General features: G+C 45.7%; 1 protein-coding gene across 4 annotated transcripts in view; it reads right to left on the bottom strand.

Moving 5' to 3' along the window:
* XPO7 (exportin 7) overlaps positions 1-21,955 on the bottom strand; it is a 1,985,528-nt gene that overhangs the window by 1,492,571 nt on the left and 471,002 nt on the right. For all 4 annotated transcript variants that reach the window (XM_069617724.1, XM_069617725.1, XM_069617726.1 and 1 more), the window contains one exon: positions 15,297-15,362. In XM_069617724.1, coding sequence (XP_069473825.1) covers positions 15,297-15,362 — 66 coding nt within the window. The remainder of the gene's footprint in view (positions 1-15,296; positions 15,363-21,955) is intronic.

Here is a 21,955-nt window from a genome sequence, read left to right as displayed (position 1 = left end):
ACCACCTCAGATGTGGTGTAATAACAGAAAAATGGCAACCAAGCTCTATTTTGTAGTCTCTTGGTGTATGAAAAGAAGCGGTTTCTATAATCAAAACCAAGCACTGATGTGAATGACATGCATTACTTACCGTAAAAGCATTTCTGATGATGCTATCTGCTTAGATTCACATGCTGTGCATAGTCCGGCATCCAGTGGTCACTGCGGAGTATTGCATTTTGTTTTTCGTAGTCGAAAAGGGGACGTCAGCATAGGTGTGTCTGTAATACTATCCCTATAGGGACGTGCAGTGTACCCACAATCCCTCAGGCATCGAGGTCCCTCTGTTTGTATTTTTTGTGCCCTGAGGGAGCCTTCTTAGACGTGAGTGAGTACCAAAAAGAGAGAAGGTAATACGATGTCTATGTTCCTTCCATCCGAGCGGGGAGGAAGGGTGGGCGCATGTGAATCTAAGCAGATACAATCATCGGAAATGCTTTTACAGTAAGTAATGCATGTCTTCTGATGCTATTTAATCTGTTTAGAATCACATGCTGTGCATAGACTAGCGAGCAGTACCCGGAGTTGGAGGTGGGTTGTGAGAAGGAACAGTAGAGAAAAGATGTCTTAATACTGATTGTCCCACCTGGGAATCAGATCTAGAATGGGCATCTAGACAGTAGTGTTTTGTAAAGGTGTGTACAGAACTCCAGGTTGCCGCTTTGCAAATGGACTCAAGACGGACATTTGCAATGAATGCTATGGAAGCCCCAGTGCCTCGAGTAGAATGTGCTCTTGGCTTGAAGAGTAGTTCTCTCTTAGCAAGAGAGAAACAGAGAGTGATGCATTGGACAATCCATCTAGATACAGTTGATTTGGAAACTGCATCTCCTTCTCTTCCTGCTGCCACAGAGACAAAGAACTGATTAGTCTTTCTCAGTGGTCTAGTTCTTTCCATATAAAACATGACGGGTCTGTGCACATCAAGTGTATGCAGGCTTTTTTCTCTCAAATTGGATGGGTTTTGAAAGAACGTTGGTAGTTCTATCAACTGGTTGACATGGAATTTAGAAATGAATTTCGGTGCAAACCTAGGATGCATGCGTAGAACCACCTTATCCTTGTGAACTGTTACAAAGGGGTCTAGTATAGAGAGTGCTTGTAGTTCACTTACTCTCCTAATGGAGGTTATGGCTAATAAGAAAGCAGTTTTAAGAGTGAGGTTCTTAAGTGTTGCCTTGTGCATGGGTTCAAAGGGTGAGCCCATAAGCCTGGTTAGTACCATATTTAGGTCCCATCTGGGAGCTGGGTTAGATATAGGAGGGTGGATCCTCTTTACTCCCTCCACGAAAGCTTTAATAACTGGGACTTTCCACCATGACACCTTATGTTGAGACGTGGTGTATGCGGAAATTGCAGCTAGATGAACTTTTATAGAATTAAAGACTAGCCCTGAGTCTAATAAGTGAGTTAGGTAAAGAACAATCAGTGTGGGAGAGCAGTCAATGGGGTTGATACTCTTACCTCTACACCAGATGACGAATCATTTCCACTTGCTAGAATAGCAGTAACGAGTGTTAGGTTTTCTTGCCTCCCTCAGAATGTCCATGCATCTTTGAGGGAGCTGCAAATGTCCAATTTCTATGACCTCAGGAGCCAGGCTGCTAAATTCAGGGTCTGTGGGCATGGGTGCAGCGTCTTGCCCCTGTCCTGTGACAGCATGTTCTACGGGCAGGGTAGTTTCACCGGTGGAGACATCTCCATTAGGTGAGCGAACCATGGTTGCCGGTCCCACATTGGGGCCACTAGTATCATGGGGACTGGTTCCTGGTTCATCTTGGGCACTATCTTGTTGAGAAGGGGAGTCTGGGGAAAAGCGTAAACACATTTCCCTGACCATGTTATCCAGAGACCGTTCCCCTTGGAGTGGTTCTGGGGGTACATGGAGGTGTAATCTTGGCATTGGGTGTTCTCCAGAGTTGCGAACAAATCTATTTCTGGGAAGCCCCATTGTGTGAAAACATCGAAGACGATGTCTTCTTGTAATCGCCATTCGTACTCTGGGGGCAGAGGGAAGTCTCTGCTGAGTTCGTCTGCTAGCAGATTGAGTTCCTATGGTACATGTTGTGACAAAAGGAACATGTGTTTGAGAGCCCACTTCCACATGTTCTGGGAAAGCTCGGACAGTCCTGCAGAGTGAGTGCCCCCTTGTTCAGGTAGTACATGGCTGTGGTGCTGTCTGTGAGGACCATCACTGTCTTCCCTTGCAGGTGTGCGTGGAAAGCCTTCAGTGCCTTGAAGACCGCTAGTAGTTCCAGCAGTTTATGTGTTTGGACGCTATACTCGGAGTCCAAACTCCGTGTGCAGTCTGATGGGATAGGTGAGCCCCCCCATCCTGTGAGGTATGCGTCTGTGGTTAGAGTGGCTTCCACTGCGGGGGTGGCAAATGGTTTCCCTATTACGAGGTTTTCCTTCGACCACCACCGCAGCGAGAGAACCAAGGCCTGCGAGACCACCACTAGATCGTCCGATTGTCCGCTGGCCTAACACCTTAGGCCAGCGCTTATTGGGAGGCCTTGAGATCTGGTTTAGAGTCTTTAGGGTATTGAAAGCCTTTTTAGCGGTCTCCAGTGCGTCGTTCACCGCTTTCCCAAAGAGGTTGGAATCCTCGATTGGTTTGTTGATGAGTGACGACTGGGTCTCTGGCTTCCGGAGCCAGACATGACACTTGAGAAGAACAAGTTACTTACCATCTGTAACGTTCTTTCGATTGGATGTTCCTCCCACGTATTCCTCATCTTAGATATATCCTTACCTTTAGGTTTCGCCTCAGAAAATGTTTCCTCTCTCCAGCAGAGGGCGCTCCACTCGAGGCGGCGACGTCGATGTTCCTCGTCGGCCTCCGTCGAGCGTCGACGTCATCCGTAGTATAATTGCCTCGAGCGCGCCCGGTGGCCTCAGTTCTGTTTTTTTGTGCATCAGAGCCCAATTATTATAAACCAAGGCGTGCCTCTTATTGACCCAAGCCTTAAAAGAATTTAGAGTGTAAACCACGTAAACTGTACTGCGGGGTAGGATGGGAGGAACATCCAATCGAAAGAACGTTAGAGTTGGTAAATAACTTGTTCTTCGAATGGATTGTGTCCTCCCACGTATTCCTCATCTTAGATAGACTCCCAAAGCAGTTTTCTATTGGAGGCGGGGGTACAGATGTCTTTTTAGTCATGTACCGAATGTAGTACAGATTTGGCAAATAGACCTCCTTGAGAGGTAGTTGAGTCCAAAGCATAATGTTTAATGAAAGTATGCATGGATGACCATGTGGCTGCTGCACAAATGTCTTGTACAGGGACACCCATCTTAAGTGCTGTTGAAGTTGCTATGCCCCTAGTTGAATGAGCTCTTAAACCCTCAGAGGGATCTTTTCCAGCTAGCCTATAACACTCTGTTATGGCTAAGATTATCCATCTTGATAATGTTTGTTTGGTTACAGCTAGTCCTAATTTACGGCCGGTGTATCCCATAAATAGTTGTTCACACTGATGTATTTTTGACAATCTTGAGATGTAAAAGCTAAGAGCCCTTCTGGGATCTAGCCTATGTAGTCTTTCCTCTTCCTTACTTGTGTGAGGAGGAGGGTAGAACACAGGTAGAATTATTTTCTGTGACAGATGAAAGTCTGAAACTATTTTTGGTAGAAAAGAGGGTTTGACTCGAAGGACAACTTTGTCTTTATGAAAGATGGTGTGAGGAGGACCACTCGAAAGTGCCTGCAACTCACTTACTCGGGCTGATGGCAATGCAATTAGAAGTATAGTTTTTAACATAGGAAGCCTTAACGGGCAAGAATGTAAAGGCTCAAAGGGTGCACATGTCAGAAAATTAAGTACCAAATTTAAATCCCACACAGGAACTTGAAAAGGTATTGATGGAAAAACATTGTTTAAACCTTTTAGAAATTGTATTATTAAAAGGTATCTTAAAATAAGATTTTTCTTCTGACGAGCGCTTGAAGATAGATAGCGCTGCTACGTATCCCTTTATTGTCTTAACCTGGAGCTCCAGATTAGCTAAATGTAACAGGAAAGATAATACCATTGCAATATCACATTCAAAGTGATCCACATTCTTAGCCCTGCACCAGATGCTGAACTTGTTCCAACGACACCGGTACAAAGATTTTGTTGCTGGCCTTCTGGCCGAAAGCAAAACCTCCATAACATCATCCGGAAGGTCCCAATCCTTGTATCTCAACCTCCCAGAAGCCATCCGTGAAGGTTGAGTGTGTTGACCTCTGGATGGGGAACGTGACCTCCCTCTTGCGAGAGAAGATCATCTCTTTTTGGAAGACATATTGGAGGGCAGATGGGCATGTCGAGAAGCTCCGGGTACAACGTTCTCCTGGCCCAATACGGGGCAATCAGGATCATGCTTTTCCTGAACATTCTCAACCTCCTGATTACCTGAGGGATCACAGGGACTGGAGGGAACGCATATAGAAGAGGAAACTCCCACTCCACTACGAATGCGTCTCCTAGAGCTCCTCTCGGGGGAAATTCCCTTGAGCAGTACAGTTCGCACTTCCTGTTGACAATGGTCGGGAACAGATCCACTTGAGGGGTTCCCCAAAGGGTGAAGATCTCTTGAAGGACTTCCTGAGCTAGTTCCCATTTGTGGGAGACTGAGCTCTGCCTGCTTGGAGCGTCTGCCGCTGTGTTTTGCTCTCCTGCTAAGTGAATGGCAGATCGAGAGATCCCTTCTTTTATTCCCCAGAACCAGAGCTGCATTGCCTCTCTGCACAGTGGCAGTGACCCCACTCCTCCTCTCTTGTTCAGGTAGTACATGGCCACTGTGTTGTCCGTCATTATAAGGACATTCTTTCCCCGTACAGAGGGCAGAAAGGCCTTCAGAGCTAGTCTGATCGCCCTCAGCTCTAATAGGTTGATGTGTAGTCTGGACTCCAATGGAGACCAACGACCGGTGATTGTCAAATCGTTGGTGTGAGCTCCCCACCCCGTGAGTGAGGTGTGGTTACTACTGTTATCTCGGCCATGGTTGCCAAAAAGATTCTCCCTTGAGGATATGTTTCTTGCAAGCCCACCATTGTAGATCCTGTGCTACCCTGGTTGGAACTTGTAAAAGAGCTGTCATTTCCCCTGAAAACTTGGACCATTGAGTCCTGAGGGCCCACTAAAGGGATCTCATCCTCAATCTGGCTTCTGGCACCAGAAAAATGCAGGATGCCATGAGGCCGAGCAACCTGAGAAAAGGCCGGTTGATACTGGGCATTCTGGAATTTTGTCACCATCTGCAGAATGTGGTGAGCTCTCTCTTTGGGCGGCGAGGCTTTGCCCGAACAAGTATCCAAGACTGCTCCCATAAACTGGTGCTTCTGTGATGGTATCATGTTTGACTTTTTTAAATTCAGAGAAAACCCTAGTTTGTGAAGGAAGTGACAAGTCTTGGATAGATGATCCTGGGCTTGTTCTGGAGAACGTGCCCTGATCATCCAAACGTCCAAATAGGGGTAGATGTGAATCCCCCCTCTTCTGAGACTCGCTGCCACTACCGCCATCAACTTGATGAAAACTCTTGGGGCGGAGGTCAACCCGAATGGCAGAACACAAAACTGATAGTGAGAGTTGCCAATCGCGAACCTTGGGTACTTTCTGTGCTTGAGATGGATTGGCACATGAAAGTAAGCATCCTGAAGGTCCAATGATACCAACCAGTCTTGAAGTTGGAGAGCCTGAAGGATCTGAGAAAGAGTGAAAACCTTGTACTTGTCCTTCCTGAGGAACTTGTTCAAGTTTCTCAAGTCCAAGAAGGGTCTCAGTCCTCCGTCCTTCTTTGGAATGAGGAAGTATGGAGAATACCAACCCTTGTTCCTTTCCACTACAGGTACATGTTCTATTGCACCTTTCTGTAGCAGGCTCAAAACTTCCTCCAAAAGGAACGGATCTGGGTTTTTGGTAGGGTTGTATTCCGGTGGGCGATTCTGAGGTTTCTTTAGAAACGGAAGGCAGTAACCTTGGGATACTGTTTCCAGTGCCCAAGCATCTGAAGTAATGCCTCGCCATTCTTTCAGATGCTGTGAGATCCTGCCTCCCACTGGGGTCTTGTGAGTCAAAACCTCAGAGTGGTTTTGCGGCAGCTCCAGCAGCGGCTGCTGGGGCAGATCTAGCACCCCTTCCTCGCCCCGAGGAACTTTCCTTTGCCCTCTTTGACTGGCCTGTCCCCTTCCTCTTCCAATTGAGGAATAATAACGAAAAGGACAACCCCTCCAGGAAGATGAGCCTGTGTAGGGGCATTGCTGAGGTTGTCTTATAGCAGCACTGAGTGACTTTGCCGCTGCTTTGGAGGTCTGCAGCTTCTCCAAGCTTTCATCCGCCTTGCTGCCAAACAACCTCGAGCCGTCAAATGGCATATTAAGAAGTCTAGATTGAACATCTGGTGTGAAACCTGACTTTCTTAGCCACGCAAATCTGCGTAGCACTGCGCTAGACGCCATGGACCTGCTGACACTGTTAGCAGTGTCCAAACCTGCTTGAAGGCATTCTCCCGAAGCCTCCTTACCATCCTTAATTATGGACAGGAAACCATCACGTTCCTCATCTTCCAGGATGCGTTGAGCTGCCGCTGACATGCAGTCGCACAGAGTATAATTGAATCTAGCCAGCGTACAAGATACATTGGTGGACTTTAGAGCCATACTCCCTCATGTAAGCGCCTTTTTTGACCATGTATCTATCTTCTTATCATCCCTATCTGGGGGAATTGTAGGGTATGCAGCATTTTTTGTTGATGTGGCTGCCAGCACTACCAGACTCTCAGGAGAAGGATGCTTACTCAAATACTCTGGATCAGAGTTACAAGGTCTGTACTTTGCCACATATTTTTTATTCACTGCTGGAATAGAATCCGGTCTTTCCCAAGCAGCATTTACTCTCCTTTGCAGAGCAATATGAAAAATCTGGGTGAGGACCTCCTGACAAAATATCTGTCATATCATCATCCTGGTATACAGGTGAATTCCTACCCCATCCCATAAACTATTACTTTATTCATAAGTTTTCTGTAACCCAAATCAGCATGTTCTGCTGGATCTGGTCTTTCAAATTCCTATTCAGGGGACGTATCTAGTCCACTTGCAGACTGTAAACATTCATACAAGTCCTGCATTTTTGATTGAGGATTGATTAATTCCTCAGGAACTTCTCTTGTACCATATTTTACTCCTGCTGAAGAAACGTCAGGTTCATCTTCTTCTTCATCATCCTCCTCATTTTCTGAGGAGATTTCTTCATATACAGCTGACAGTTTGGAAAAAACCATGTCTGCTTTCTGGGTGAAATACTTTCTCAGGAATAGGTTACAACCCTGTAATTGGTGTCGACGTCGACAGAAGCGTCGATGGCTTCGAAGTCGTGGCCATTACCTTCGATGTTATCGAGGTATTCTTCGATGTTTTCGAAGGCGCTACAAATGCTGTCGAAGGAATCTTCGAGGCAGTCGACGTTGTCGAAGGCGCCTTCGAAACACTCGACGCCGTCGAAGAAGTCTTCGAGGTCGTCGATAAAGCACTCGACGTGACTTTCTGCTGGGTCGTCGACCCTTTATACTCGACAGCCTTCGACAGAGGCTTTGAAGATGTTTTCGTTGAGGTCTTTAAAGACGTATCAACATCTAGAGTCTTTTTCTTAAGGTCCGTCTTTTTAGGTGTCTGGGAAGAGTCCCTAGAAGACACCCTCGACAATTTCTTGTCGGATTTTCTAGTTTTAGACCTTCCTCTGTCACCACTTTTATGAGTAGAGGCATGACCTTCAAATGTTCTCAACATTTTTTATCATCGACTCTCTAAATACTTCCCACTTTTTAGGGGAGTCATGTTTAGTTGGACAAGTAATAACTTCCTCCAAAGTTGAGGAAGAAGAAGAGGGAGATCAGTGTTGTCTCTTCTTCGCCTTTTTGGATGAAGAAGAAGAGGACTTCCTTGATCTACTCCTTGTTCTGGATTTTTTATGGCGTTTTGCCGAAGACTCAGCCAAGTCTTTCTTCCCTCTCGAAGAAAACTTCGAGTATTCCTCCCCCACCGCCAGTTTACCTCGTCTTTCTTTCAAGGCCTTATGGGTCATAGATTGCCACGAACCGCAGTCGTCGATCCGATGTTCGGACCCGAGGCACCAGAGAGTTACGGTGAGGGTCGGTCAGCGACATTTTTCTTCCGCACCTTAGACATTTCTTAAAACCCTTTTTTCGGAGTAGATGGGTTTGAAGAAGACGACATAATTCGCTGTGACTGAAGCGCTGTTTTATTTCGATCCGAAGCAAAGCTAACGGAAAAACGGAACTGTAGCCAACGGGCGCGCTCGAGGCAATTATACTACGGATGATGTTGACGCTCGACAGAGGCCGCCGAGTGACATCGACGTTGCCGCCTCGAGTGCAGCGCCCTCTGCTGGAGAGAATAAACATTTTCCTAAGCGAAACCTAAAGGTAAGGTTATTGCTAAGATGAGGAATACGTGGGAGGACACAATCCATTCGAAGTATCCCCTGGACTAAAGAACGGCCAGCCGTTTCCGCAGCATCTAGTGTGTTTTTGATGATGCTCTGGTTAACCAGAGTTCCTTCCGTTACAGTGGCTAACAAGCGAGTTCGTAAGGGCTCAGGGACTTCTTCCAGGTCCTGGCATAACTTTCCCCATTGGGCATCAGCATAGCTTGCCAGTAAGGTATTGTTATTGGCAATTCTGGTGGAAAAAGCTGCCGAGGCTGTAATTCTCTTACCCAGGGCGTAGAGCTTCTTTCCTTCCTTGTCTGGGGGTGCTTCGCTAGTTGATAGCGGAACCCCTGCCCTTTTCCTTGTGGTAGTTACTACTAAGGAATCTGGTATTGAGTGACCCTTAATGTATAATGGGTCCAATGGAGAGGGACCAAACAGTTTTTTAATTCTTGGGTTAACCCCTCTAACCAACGCTGGTGTTGATAGCGATGGGATGAGTCGCCTCTTGACTGAGGCGAGGAAGGGAATGGTCTGGCTAGTAGGTGGTTTCTCTTTAATGATTTTTTCTACAAAATCTATTTCGGGAGTAAATTTCCCCAGTCTCAATTTCAAAATGCGCTGCTGCTTTCCGTAGTAGCGCATTGAAAGTGGGTTGGTCATCTATAGGTGACGGGTTTCTGACTGGTGTGGTTTGAGGAGAGGACAGGTTCAGGACGTCAGGGTCTGTTGACGCTGCTGGGGACTGACGAGGCTGTGAGCCACCTTCATCTGGGTCTTCTTCGAAGCCCCCACCACCCATGTCTGGGTTTTCCTCAAAACCTTCTTTTCGGTTTTGTTGGTCTTCACTATTTAGGAACTCCTCATTCTCTTGGAAGTGAGAGTCTTCTTCAGTGAGGTCATATGTGTTAACCTCCTCTTGAAGGGGGTTAAATAGTCTAGGGTATTTGGCCCTGGGGTCCTCATGAAGTACCTCTCTTGACCTCTTGGGTGTTATATGTTCAGGAGTGGACATAAATCTATCCAGCTTGTCCATACATGATTGGAATCTTTCAAAGGTCCAATGTGGTAACCCAGAACGGTCTGTAGGCTTAAAGGGAAGCTCCTCCGCCTGTAGCCGTCTAGATCTGTCCCATAACTTAGAGGATAAACTCCCTTCGGCTTCTGAGAACCCTTCTCATAGGCTATGTCCTTCCTTTGACGGAGGGGGGCAGTCCCCGCCTTCCTTCCGACATTCTCAGCGTCTCCCTGGCCTTGTGAGCAGGGCTCGGCGTCTCCCTCGCCGTCCGTCTCTGGCCATCAGTGAAAACTATACGAGCCAAGCTCTCGACGATTAATTTCTCTGTCAAGGGTTTGTCTGGCATCGTGTTTGGCGGTGTCGAGTCCTTCTCGCCGACGGCCGCACTCTTACGAGGCACGTCGTCTGGCGTCTTAGTAGTAGCGCCCTTTTCTGAGGGTGGCCCAGTCGCTAGTCGCGTCTGCGGTTGCAGGAGTGCTTGCGACCCTTACGGTCGGCGGAGGTCGCCGGTAGGCCTGGCGTCTCCGTTGGCGCTAGGGCTTTCTTCGTCTTCAACGAAGAAGTGCCATGGGTTGTGTGTTTGTGTTTGTTTCTTGTGTGCGTCAGTGTCGCTGGGGTGTCCATCCTCATAAGTCGGGCGTAAGCCGAACTTGTCGGGGCTGGGGACAGACGCTGAGGAGCGGTTACGCTCCCTAGAGAGGTCAACAACCTCCGATACGGAGGAAGGGTTATCACTGTCGTCGTCACACTCAGCGGTAGAAGCGGGTGAGGAATCAGCTCTAGACATAGCATAGGCTGCCCACCTGTCCTTTAAAGTCTTTGGGCGAAGAAGTTTACAGGCTGCACAGCCGTCCTCGTTGTGGTCGAGGGGTAAGCAACGGTTACACCACTTATGCTTATCTTTCCGCATGAATTTGCCCTTGCAGCACGTGAAAAATCTAAAAGGAGTCCTCTCCATAGCTGAGGATACAGTTAAAAGTGTTAGCGACCCCGAAGGAAAGGGGGGTGAAAGAGAAAGGCATTTTAGAAAGAAACAGATGTCCCACGACCCTCTCTCTCTCTCTCTAGTGTTTAGGCCGGCGAGGCCGGGCCACGTGTTCGGCAGCGCCGAAGGATCGCCTCCGTCTAAATCACCGCCGAATTCTTAATCGGCGGTGAAACAGCTTCGCCGTTGAAGGAGGGATCTGGTGTAATATTTAAAGAATACTACCAAGGGTCAAATAAATGTTTTGCAATTTCTCTTTAACGAGCTCCGCATTAAGGCGACCAATATCTGGGTGGAAAAAAACAATCTGAGGTACCTCGACGCGTGAGGGATTGTGGGTACACTGCACGTCACTATAGGGATAGTATTACAGACACGCCTATGTCGACGTCCCCTTTTCGACTACGAAAAACAAAATGCAATACTCCGCAGTGACCACTGGATGTCGGACTATGCACAGCATGTGATTCTAAGCAGATTAACAAGCATCAGAAATCTTGTTTTTTTATGGCAATAGCTTTTATGGAATAATACCTCTCAAATCGAGTGAATAAAAGAGCAAATGTTAGCAATAACTGGCACTGGGGTAAATGTCAGGGATGCTCATCATACAACCCTTGACCATTTTCTGCAGTAACACCCACCACCCTGAGTTTATGTCAGCTCTGGCTATGCATCCGCACCAGTCACAGCAACGATTGAGCAGACATTAGGACTGCCTGTCAGAAGTAACTTGTCCTGCCATAGTCAGGGGGTAATATGTTGGCACAGCGAAAGGATTATTATTTTTTTTTTTTTAAAAAGGCCCACGAGGGAGGTGGACAAATATTGGAATAAAATAAGCAATAACTAAGGACAGAATGCCATTTTTGAGGGGGTTCGGCTGTCCTATTTTATGCAACCCCCCCAAACATTTTTCTTTTAGATTTTGTGCCCAGTGGGACTTCTATTGATGTCCCTCTGCCACTGCAACCCTATCCAGTTTGCTGGTCTATGGTAGCCTGTAAGGCTCCTAGGTCATGTATGTTTTTAAGTAACCCACTTTGGTCCACAGTAATTCTATCATCTTAGAATTGTACTGTAGAGTTGGCTGGGTGCAGCTGTAATTTAGTTTTAACTTCACCAGGGGTGCAACCGGACTTGCTGCATTAGAAACCCAACAAACTAGTATGGCAGCCATTGGAGTACTAATGTACTTCAAGTACTACTGAGCCATTTTGTGTTGGGCCATCCCTTTGCGGGGATCACGTAGCAGACCTAAAATGCCCCTTGTGCTAACATGGGCTCACAATTAGCACAGCCCTGCACCCTCTGTTGTAGTTTAGACTTGCTGAGGCTGTTTTCATCTTCTATCTGGTTTGCCGCTGGTCTGCAGTTCCAGGCCCTGAGTAACGGATCCTGTCTTCCACCCTGTATGTACCAGATTCCACTGCCTCATCCAAGCCAAATCTTGAGTAATTTGCTCCAAGAGTACATGTCCGTGAGTGCTGAGGTCCAGAGTTAGTCTTCCGAATCTTCCGTGGTGTGGGTTTGCAGGTCCCCTCTACCGCGGTTTGTTGTTGACCTGCATTTGGTCAAAACAGTCTTGATTCCCCCTCTGATCAGCTGGGTCTTGAACCTGGGACAACAGCTCTTCAAGGGGACCTTCACTTGGTGTACTATAGGGTAGGGCAACTGCTTGCCTGGCTTTGCCCTATAACCCCAGCTCTGCCTAAGGATCTTTCCCCGCTTATTGTTATTGTGAACTTTCTACAAATTGAAATCTGTTACAAAAGTGACCAAAACAGGTAATTGCACAAACTCGTTTTCATGGGTAACTGGAGTTTTCTACCAAAGACTGGAGTGCTAACAAGTAGCCCAGATGTACTTCGAAATGAAATGTATTAAATCACTGCATTGCAATCCTGCCATAGAAATGCATTAGGACAAGATGCCTATGTGTAGTTAAATTATCTCTATTTATTCCTATGGGTGCAACAAGTCCAGACAGGTCTGGAATTGTAGCTATTGAGACTTTGAATGGCTCGCTGTGAATTGAAAAACACTTCCCTCCCTCTAGGTGCTACACTGAGTGTATGGTCTACCTGTGTGGAACTGGTTTTACAATTTAATAAAAGGTTGTGAGGACTACTTGCACTGTTCATGTGTTGGCATTGTGGGTCCTGAATAGTACTGGAAAGATGCATTTTACAAAGTGTCTATGCTTCCCCTTTTCTCCCTACTCCCTAGCCTTGTATGTATTGAGTTTACCATCAGGTCTACGACATACATGTAGCTTTAGATGTAGTGGGTCTGACTAGGCCCTTCATTGTTTTTTACACAGACTGCCTTAGTGTAAAAAGTAAAAGTACTTGTTTGAATTGTGCGCGTTTTATGTATAAAAGAAACATCCATACCTTATAATATAGCCTTTATTTTTCAGATCTGTGTAGTGTATTCTCTTGGGTTGTCTGTTGGGACAAAATGTACCCCACTACCACCGTTCCTTCCTCCCATGAATGAAGTCTGACTACTCTATCATAGCTAACCATGAGAGAGTTTGGTAGAACATTTAATTAGTAACCGGTCTTAACCATTGAGATAAATGGTTTCATACTCCTCACCAGAGGGCTGTAGATAAATATCCCTAGCAAATGCTATATGATTTGCTTTTGAATTGCATAATCTTGGTGTGTTGACACACGGGTTTTTGTTTTATATATGCATTACAGCATCACATGTGCAGGTGCTGTGATCATATACAGCCTCCCAAACCTAAGTAATGCAATCCAATGCTAGGTTCTATGCACAATATAGTTAATAAATAAAATATTTAGCTTCACGCGTCAAGTTGCTGCCACGTGCAGCCCCAAATGACCCAGTAATGCTTCATGCAATGTATAGTCCCCATATGTAAGATGCAGCCCTTTCATATCCAGTTGCCGCTGTCAAGTGAAGGATAAAATGTACTGTTCTGAGCTTCGTAAAGAACTCCATTGCCACAAATGGCCTCTTGGCGCTGTTGCCAGCGACGCCCAGGGATCCAGTGAGTGATGCAAAATGATCCAAGCTTCATAATAACGCAAATAAATTATCTTCAGTTCCCTTTTAAAGATTAGGAACTGGCATGTTTCTCTCAAATGCCACATACATTTCTGAAGTTCTCCACCTCCTGTGTTTCTTTTTAATTCATCATGCTTTTGGTCAATACTAGGGTATTTTTGTACAACCCCTCCCCGTTGAGCGCTGTGCAAACACTAACCTTAAGGTGGGGCAGAGCATGCACCAGAAAAAAGCCAAAGCCTCTCTTAAAATGGTAGAGTGCAGAGAAGTCAGGCTCAACTCCAGGAAGGGGATGTAGGCGGACATAAAGGTAGAATTAGTGCATTGTCCTAGATGGCACACAAACCACTCTGAGTCTCAAGGGCAGTTCAAAGGTCTTTATTGAATTTTGTGGGCCCAAGGGACATACCCCTCCCTCTCATCTCTGTTGGTATCTCTCCCACCCATCCCCCTAAACCAGAAATCAAATCCGTAATCCCAGGTTAGTAGTACTGAGGTAACCCTTAATGTCTGGTTACCAACTTATGCTACCGAAAGGGGCTCTGGAAAGCAAACAGTAATGCAGAACCACTATCTAGCCAGAAATGAATCTAGGCATTGAGGTGACTTCTGCACCTACAGTCCCCCAGCAATCACTGCAGCAACTCCTTTCCTGGGCCATTGTCCCTCTTCCTCTGACCTACAGCCTGTCTGGGATCTTGAGGGTCCCTTATTAATATTCATCACCATTATGTATTTATAATGCACACCGGGCAGAATTAACTACATTTGGGAGCTGATCTTAAAAAAGCCAGGTTACACACAAAAGAAATACAAGTGTAGTCCTTGGTAGGTCATTGAAATAGATTTCTAAAACGTTAAGGAATAAAAGTAGGGAGTCGATATTTCTTCGTTCCACATGCAGGGATTTCCAAAACTGTGGTCCATAAACAGAGAAACCCCTTGTCCCCTCTTTGGACACAGCAGGATGAAGGAACCTTTAGACACTTTATCCTCAGTTCCAGAGTGCAGTGTGCATCCTGCTTCAGTGTCCCCCTGACACCGACTGGATTCTTTAGTGGGATGGCACCTAACATTGCAGCAATCTCTTATCAGGCCTTTGGTCATTGAACCTGGCTCTGCTTGGAGTCTGAGGGTGTCCCCAAGACTGGATGGTTGCTGCATCCTTCACCCATGTTGTACAAGTAGAAAGTGCTTCTCCTTTCACTATAACCAGCAGTGACCTTATGGCTATGCCCCTTTTAGCTCCACGGCCACACTTTCTTAAAGTTCCTAAAGGTACCTAACAGTACCATGCACAATTACTTAACTATGACACTCCAGTGTGTAGGTTTCCTGCTGTGGTTCTGGATTTTTAGAAGAACTCACTGTATTTGTAATGCCAGCATGTCTATCTTTACTTGTTTAACTATATCACAACTGAATCGATTATACTTCCTACTAAATGTGGCTATGATTGCATGACTTTATAAAGAAAAACATCTACTTTTAATTTTATACTGTGTGGATTATTTTGCTGAGTGCATGTGTGAGACTTACTGTACCTTTACACCAGTCCTCCTAAGAGTAAAGCCAGACTACTCTTCCATATGATAGCTTGGACTGAATTGAGAGAGACACTGCACACACTAGAGAGCTTCGGAAAACCTTCTGAAAAGGGCAGTTGACACAGTCATACAGCAAGCCAAAGACAAACTGAGTCTTTAAATGAAGTTACAAAAATGACTTAAAGTGGTTTTATATATTGCAGGGAGGATGAACTGAAACATACCTGATTAATTTCATTAGTTAGCTGGGACAGGATGGTCACTCCGATGATACAGTGCTCCACACTATCCTGGGAAGATAAAAGTAGCACAAGATAGGCATCAGTGGGATATATGTTGTCATTAAGCTATGCTATGCCACATTTTAATACACATAAAAAGAGTAAAAGCAATGAAAAATGTTACCAACCTCCAACATTATCATTGCAGCTTTTTTCTGTTTTAGATTCAAATATAAACACACAAAATCTGAATTACTTGATGCAAAGTAGTATGGATGAGTCTTGTGGGTTCAGATTGCTTGCCTCCCTCTTGTGATACACTAATATCTTGGATCTCGATAGCAACTTCTGTCTAAGAAGCTATAGTTGGTAAGTGCTGAAATGCTACTTTTGAGCGTTTAGGTGTCCAGAGAGACCTTCAGAGGAGGATTGGGTTGTTGAGGTCCAGCTACTCATGAGGTGTGAAGGGACACAGCAAGAGTGTGATGTAAAAGCTATCCCGTCAATAGGTGGTATGGAAGAGCTTCTAATACTGGCATGGTCCTCACCTGGGGTCAATGTCTTTGCCCGTGGCCTGCATTCTGCCACACCCGTTGCGGGCAGTGCTTCTCCTGGCCAGACAGTCCTTACTTTGCAAATGCCAACCCCTTTTCCCTTTCTTTTTGTCACCTCTGTTCTCTTCTCTGGTGGGCAGGCTTTCTGGAGTGATCACTGAAAAGGTCATAAATCTGCTTTGGATTTTGAATTTGCAATCACACTGATTTGGACGGTTCAGCACTTGCAGACTAAAGCCTTAATTCTGTTCTTAAAATTACAGATTTTATTTTCTTTCTGTTTGTTAAAATAAACTATTTTTTTTTATTTAAAAAGGAATTTATTTATTGCATTTGATTATATGCCCAAACCCGGGGGTATCATGGCGTAGGTTACAAGAATACTTTCAGGCTTATTGGTTACAAGAATACTTTCATGTTTGTTGGTTACGTAGTAGACATGATTGCGACATAGCCATTACAGCATTTAAAATAGCATACAGTGATTCATTTTTTTACCTGGAGAGAGTGAGATCCGTTTGTATTTTAATGTGATTTTTGTATTCTCTGTTTCTTTTGGTTATGGAGCGTGACAAACTCGACAGGCATCATTTTTTACATTGTGTCACAAAGCACCTTTAGTGCAGTGAAACAGGGAAGTCTCTTAGATTTCCCAAGGTTTAAATACCTTGTCTGGGATAAACTACTGTTTCCCAGAGCAGTAAAGTGAAATAGACTTTACTTACATTTATAACTTTCTAGACCCAGCACACACTACAATAGGGTGCTGGAGGGGTTACCTAGTGTGCCTGTTTGTCTAACTTCTCAAGTAAACATTTTTATGTTACCCTTTCCTCACTGAATCGCTGGTGGCAGTGGTTTCGTTTTTACTACCATGGTGTGCATTTACCGTGGGCTGCGTTCGCAGCTACAGTAAAGCACTCAAGGGTGCCATTTTTGTCATGGCCCTGGTCGTCTTTTTTGCCATTTCTTTGTGGAAAGGTCCTTCTTGAGATTTACTGCGAGCGTCAAACCATGATTGGTCCCTTTGTTAGTTTTGCCTTTGGTGGGATTCACAAGTGAAGCCCGCCTCTGGCACCAGGGTGTCTGGGGTAGGCAGGAAGTGAGGGAGGTGCCCGAAACTCCCTGTGCTTAGTCTCCTAGGTGACCCAAATGCACTCTGTGATGATTGGCTGGCTGACTGTCCGGCAAGGACAGCTACCCTGCTGGTTGAGTGACAGGTAGGCTGGAATGAAAGGGAGAGAACTGTATAAAAGGCAAGACTTTTGGTTTGGAAGGTAAAGTCGACCACTGGACGAAGGAACCGAAGAAGAACTTGAAGAGGATTCCTGCTGCAACTCCTGGACTGTTGATTTGCCCAGTGAAGCCCTGCTGCAGTGCCGAAAACGGACGACTCTCCCCTTGAGTTGGTGGGACCAATCAACTCCAAAGTAAGCGATCTGGACATCTATCTAGGAGCTGATTGAATTTACACAGAGTTGCTGCTGGAAACCGTAGAGCCATGGAGAGGAACACCAGTTTAAGTGCGTTGCTTTTAAGTTGGCCAAGAGCTCCAGGAAGCAGGACTCCCAGGAAGCAGGACTGACCGAGCCTGAGCCCCCTCAACAGAGTGCGGGACCCCAGAAGCAAGTAAAGTATATCTCAACAGCCAGGAATCGCGGTGTTGCTATTTGCGGTAGACGCAAGGAGCTGAACAGCCACTGAAAGTGAAGTTTGCCGGTTGCAAGTTTTGACAGTACCAGTGCAGGAGTCCCCCGACGTCCTCCCTCTTGTTCCCACGACTGAGGCACAGGAACAGAGAGCTCTACGGAGCTGCACAGGAACAAGAGTCATCTGCTGCATCATTTTCTTCATTCTAAAGGTAAAGTACAAAGTCTAAGAGAACGTACCTCTTGCTGTAGAGTTGCTTGCATCTTCTACTACTCACAAGTCTAACAGGTTGTGGCCCTACATTGATTAATCTTTTTCTTCAAAGACTTCTGAAACATTGTGCAAAGACTTTTCTACTTACCTTCAAAGAAGTGCTTCAGCCTATGTAGACTTGCTATTGACTTTGGCTTAGCCCGTTTTAACTGCATGACTCTTATTGGGGGATCTGAAAGTATTTGCCTGCTTAAGAAATGTGTGGTAACTTGTTTGCTCTAAATCTTTTCCTTTTTACTTGCTCTTAACTAATTCTGAATGCTAAAAGTAATACATTAATGTCAACAGCACCCTAACAATGGCAGTCACCTGTGGGTGTAGGTCCCTGCTGTATGTCATCCCAAATGGGTATCTACTGATTCTGAACTAAGAGATTGTGTCATTTTGAAGTATATTTGTGTGGTGTTTTACAGTGCTCCCTTCTGAAGGTATACATTAATTGACTACCAAATTAATTATTAATTGTTTTATCGAGAAACCCTGTGTGTAAGTGTTTACTTAGATACTTGCCACTGTGAACCTCTGTGTAACTCTCCTAAAGCTCACATTGACCCCTCTTAAGATAAGCCTTGCTACTTGTTCACACTACCAACCTGTGTAGTACAGGCTTTTACCAAAGGTTGGGTTACTGCCAGGAGGTCAGGGTTGTTGTAGTGCACCCTATGGGTACTGCATACAATCTTGCCTACCACTGGTGGCAGGCGGTGAGGATAGATTGTAGAGTTGTTACACTAAACTTTGCTTTGCTTTTGTTCAACTAAACCTTCACAAAGCTAAGCTCCACTAGAATAGCAATTGTTTAAACATGCCAAATATGGATAACTTCAGTCAGGCAGCCCTGGTCATTTTGACAGTAAAACTGAAAGAAATGTGTAAGGCCAGGAGTCTCCCTGTTAAAGCGAAGAAAAATGAACTTATTGCAAGATTGTTGAAACATCAAAGTCTGGGTAGTAGGCCTGTTACACCTATTAACCTAGGAAATGTGGAAAATAATATTGAGGATGATAATTCAGAGTCTAACTCTGTCTTAGAAGAGTCAGAAGAGGAAGAGGAGTCTCATGAGAGAAGCCCCTCTTGTCCTCAACCAGCCCATCCACCTCAACCTTTAGCCACTGGGACCCTACCAGGTCCAGTACTGAGTCCAGAGTTTGTATCTCAGAGAATGTGACTTCAGTTCGAGTTCAAAAGGTTACAAATCCAAGCTGACGCCAAACTTCAAGACATCAAGTAAAGGGAATTGGAAATGCAGCATGCTCTTGAGATGAAAAAATTGTCTGTTAAAAAATGTTTCTATCCCAGAGTCTTCTAGGTCTTCCTGTGCAAATAGACTGTGCATGCCTAAAGAAGCAGTGAGTATGTATGATGCAAAACTTGATATTTTGGATTGGTTGGGTGCTTTTGAGTATAACTATGGGATTCAGGGTTACACAGGGAATCTTAGCTTAGCTTTGTGAAGCTGATTCATTGGCTTCTGTCTAGGCTCCCCCGGGTTGCAACTGATGCTGTAATGGAGGTGGGGGAACTTCAAAGAAAGGAGTATGAAAGTGTAAAGCTAGCTTTGATAGCTAGATTTGGGAAAACTCCTTCCCAGTACCTTAAGAGGTTTAGGACCCTCAAAAAGACTGATGGTACCCCTTGGGCTACCTGGGTGTGTGAATGTTTGAAGAACTTAGATGGTTGGGTTAAGGGTTACAGAGTAATTACTTCTGAAGGTATGAAAAGTCTATTTTTGTTGGAATCTATTTTTGATGCCTGCTCCCCTGAACCGAGACAGAACTTGGCTGACTCAAAAGAGATTGACCCCAAGAAGCTGGCAAAAGATGCTGACTTGTGGGTTGCCAACAGGGCTTTTCACAAGGATTTTGGGCCACTCACAAAAAAGATGAGGGGAAACAGCACAAGAAAGATGACCAAGAGAATTCTAAAACCTCTCATCCAAAAGAGAGCCACAAAAGGGCCACAAACATAAGAAGGGTAAGCCACATGGGAAACCAGGTCAGTCTAGTGATACTTCTGGTGCCAAACCAGAGGGAGGTCAGCAGAAACCCCCATTCCAGAAAACATTTGGTAACTGTTATGCTTGTGGGTCTACTGACCATGTGAAAGGGGATCCAGATGCAAGGGTAAACCTTCAGGGGTCCACACTGCCTCCTTTGCCTTCATCCCTGAGAGAGAAGTACATATGGCAAGTGGAAACTTTCGTCTATTGGCTTAGGACCCCATTGGGATATCAGCCAGTGTTTCTTTAGTGTCCCTGGGTCTGTGGGAACAACAGCATTTAGATGTGTATAACTCTATAAGAGATAACACAAAAGAATATTACAAGGACAGCGTACTTGTAAATGGTCAGGAGACCCCTGCCATTAGAGACACTGGGGCAGCATCACAGTGGTGGATGAAACCTTTTTCAAACCAGAGGATGTTGCTAAGGCACTCAAAGGCCCCACTAGGCTTGCTGGAGGCCTGCTCCATATGGTTCCAATACTACCCACTATCATCCAGAGCAACAATATGACTAAGAATACCTGTCAGTGTTCAGAGTAAGGTGCCTGGTAGAGTCCTGTTCGGGAATGACTTAAAGACTCTTGGAGTTGTATCAAGCACCCCCAGGCCTCCCAGTAAAAGGAAGCAGGACGAAATTAAGAAGGCCAGAGAGCTCACCTTGGATGACTCTCATTGGGTTGGCACAGAAGAACCTATAACACCCAGTCCACAGGAAGGACAAACTTCGACTTGCAGGGAGGAAGAGGAGACAAAGGGGAAACCCAAAGTCTCAGGAAATAAGAAGAGTAGCACTCCTGTGCACACAACCCGGACATCCCCGAGAGGACAATCCCAAGGCACACCTGTGACTCCTACACCAGCTGAGGCTGAGTGTGAGAAACCACCAGAAGATGGAGAGTAAGCTACTGATGATACAGAGCTGGAAGAAGACCTTCCTCCTGTTGGAGAGCTGGATCCTAAAGACCATCCTGAACTGCAAACTTTACTTGCAGAAGGTGGCCCCTGTAGGACAGACTTCGGCAGAGGTCAAGGAGTGTCCTACTCTTCAAGGTCTTCGCCAACAGGCAGCTTCCCAGCTGGAAGGACAAGAGCCAAGGAAGCATAGGTTATACTGGGAGGCTGGCCTCCTCTACAATGAACCTATTTAGTCTACTCCAGGGGACTACAGAAGACTTGTAGTGCCTCAAGAAGTAATACCTCTGTTCCTACAGTTAGCCCAGCCCATGAGATCCCATTAGCTGGTCACAAGCTTTAAGAAGACCAAATAAAGGATTTCTCTGTATTTATACTGGCCCAAGATGGGGTCTGATGTAGATAAATTCTGTAGGAGCGGTCACATTTGTCAGACATCTGCCAAGAGTGGAGCCAAGAACGTGGCACCTTTAGTGCCTCTCCCAGTGGCGGTGTTCCTTTTGAGAGGGTGGGAATCAACATTGTTGGTCCCTTGGACCATAACACATCTTCAGGTAACCAATTTATATTGGTTGTGGTAGACCATGCCGTCCAGGTTTCCTGAAACAATACCTATGAGGCCTGTCACAGCTCAGGCCGTGGCTAAGGCCCTACTTAGTATTTTTACCAGAGTAGGTTTTCCTAAGGAGGTGATGTCTGACAGGGGGACCAATTTTATGTCCCACTACGTGCAAGCCATGTGGAAAAACTGTGGAGTAACCTACAAAGTTCTCAACAGCCTACCATCCCCAGACCAATGGTGCTTTAGAAGAACCCCTTAGAAGAAAGTGAGACCTTCTACTGCCATGCCTTCTCTTTGCTTATAGAGAAGTCCCTCAAGAAGAGGTTGGCTTCAGCCCCTTCGAGCTTCTCTAAGGTCATCCGGTTAGAGGTCCATTGGTCATAATCAAGGAGGGGTTGGCGAGTGCTCCTTCCCACAAACCAGTGAGAGTCACTGACTATGTGTTAGATCTCCGAAGGAGAATGACACACATGATGATAGAAGCTTCTGATAACTTGAAAGCAGGTCAGGCTCTGGTGAAGCATTGGCATGACCAGAAAGCCAACATGGTTGAGATTCCTCAAGACCAGCTAGTTCTTGTTGTGGTGCCTACCAGGCAGAGGGCCTTGCAGGACAAATGGATTGGACCCTTCAAGGTAGTGGGAAAACCTGGAGAGGTCAATTATTTGGTGGACTTAGGCAATCCGAAGGAGGCCCCCAGGGTCTTT

This window comes from Ambystoma mexicanum, chromosome 10, assembly GCF_040938575.1.
Source record: "Ambystoma mexicanum isolate Mex_15411 chromosome 10, UKY_AmexF1_1, whole genome shotgun sequence".
Lineage (NCBI taxonomy): Eukaryota > Metazoa > Chordata > Amphibia > Caudata > Ambystomatidae > Ambystoma > Ambystoma mexicanum.
The sequence above is the reverse complement of the archived record's forward strand: the minus strand, read 5'-3'. Positions and strand labels throughout refer to the sequence as shown.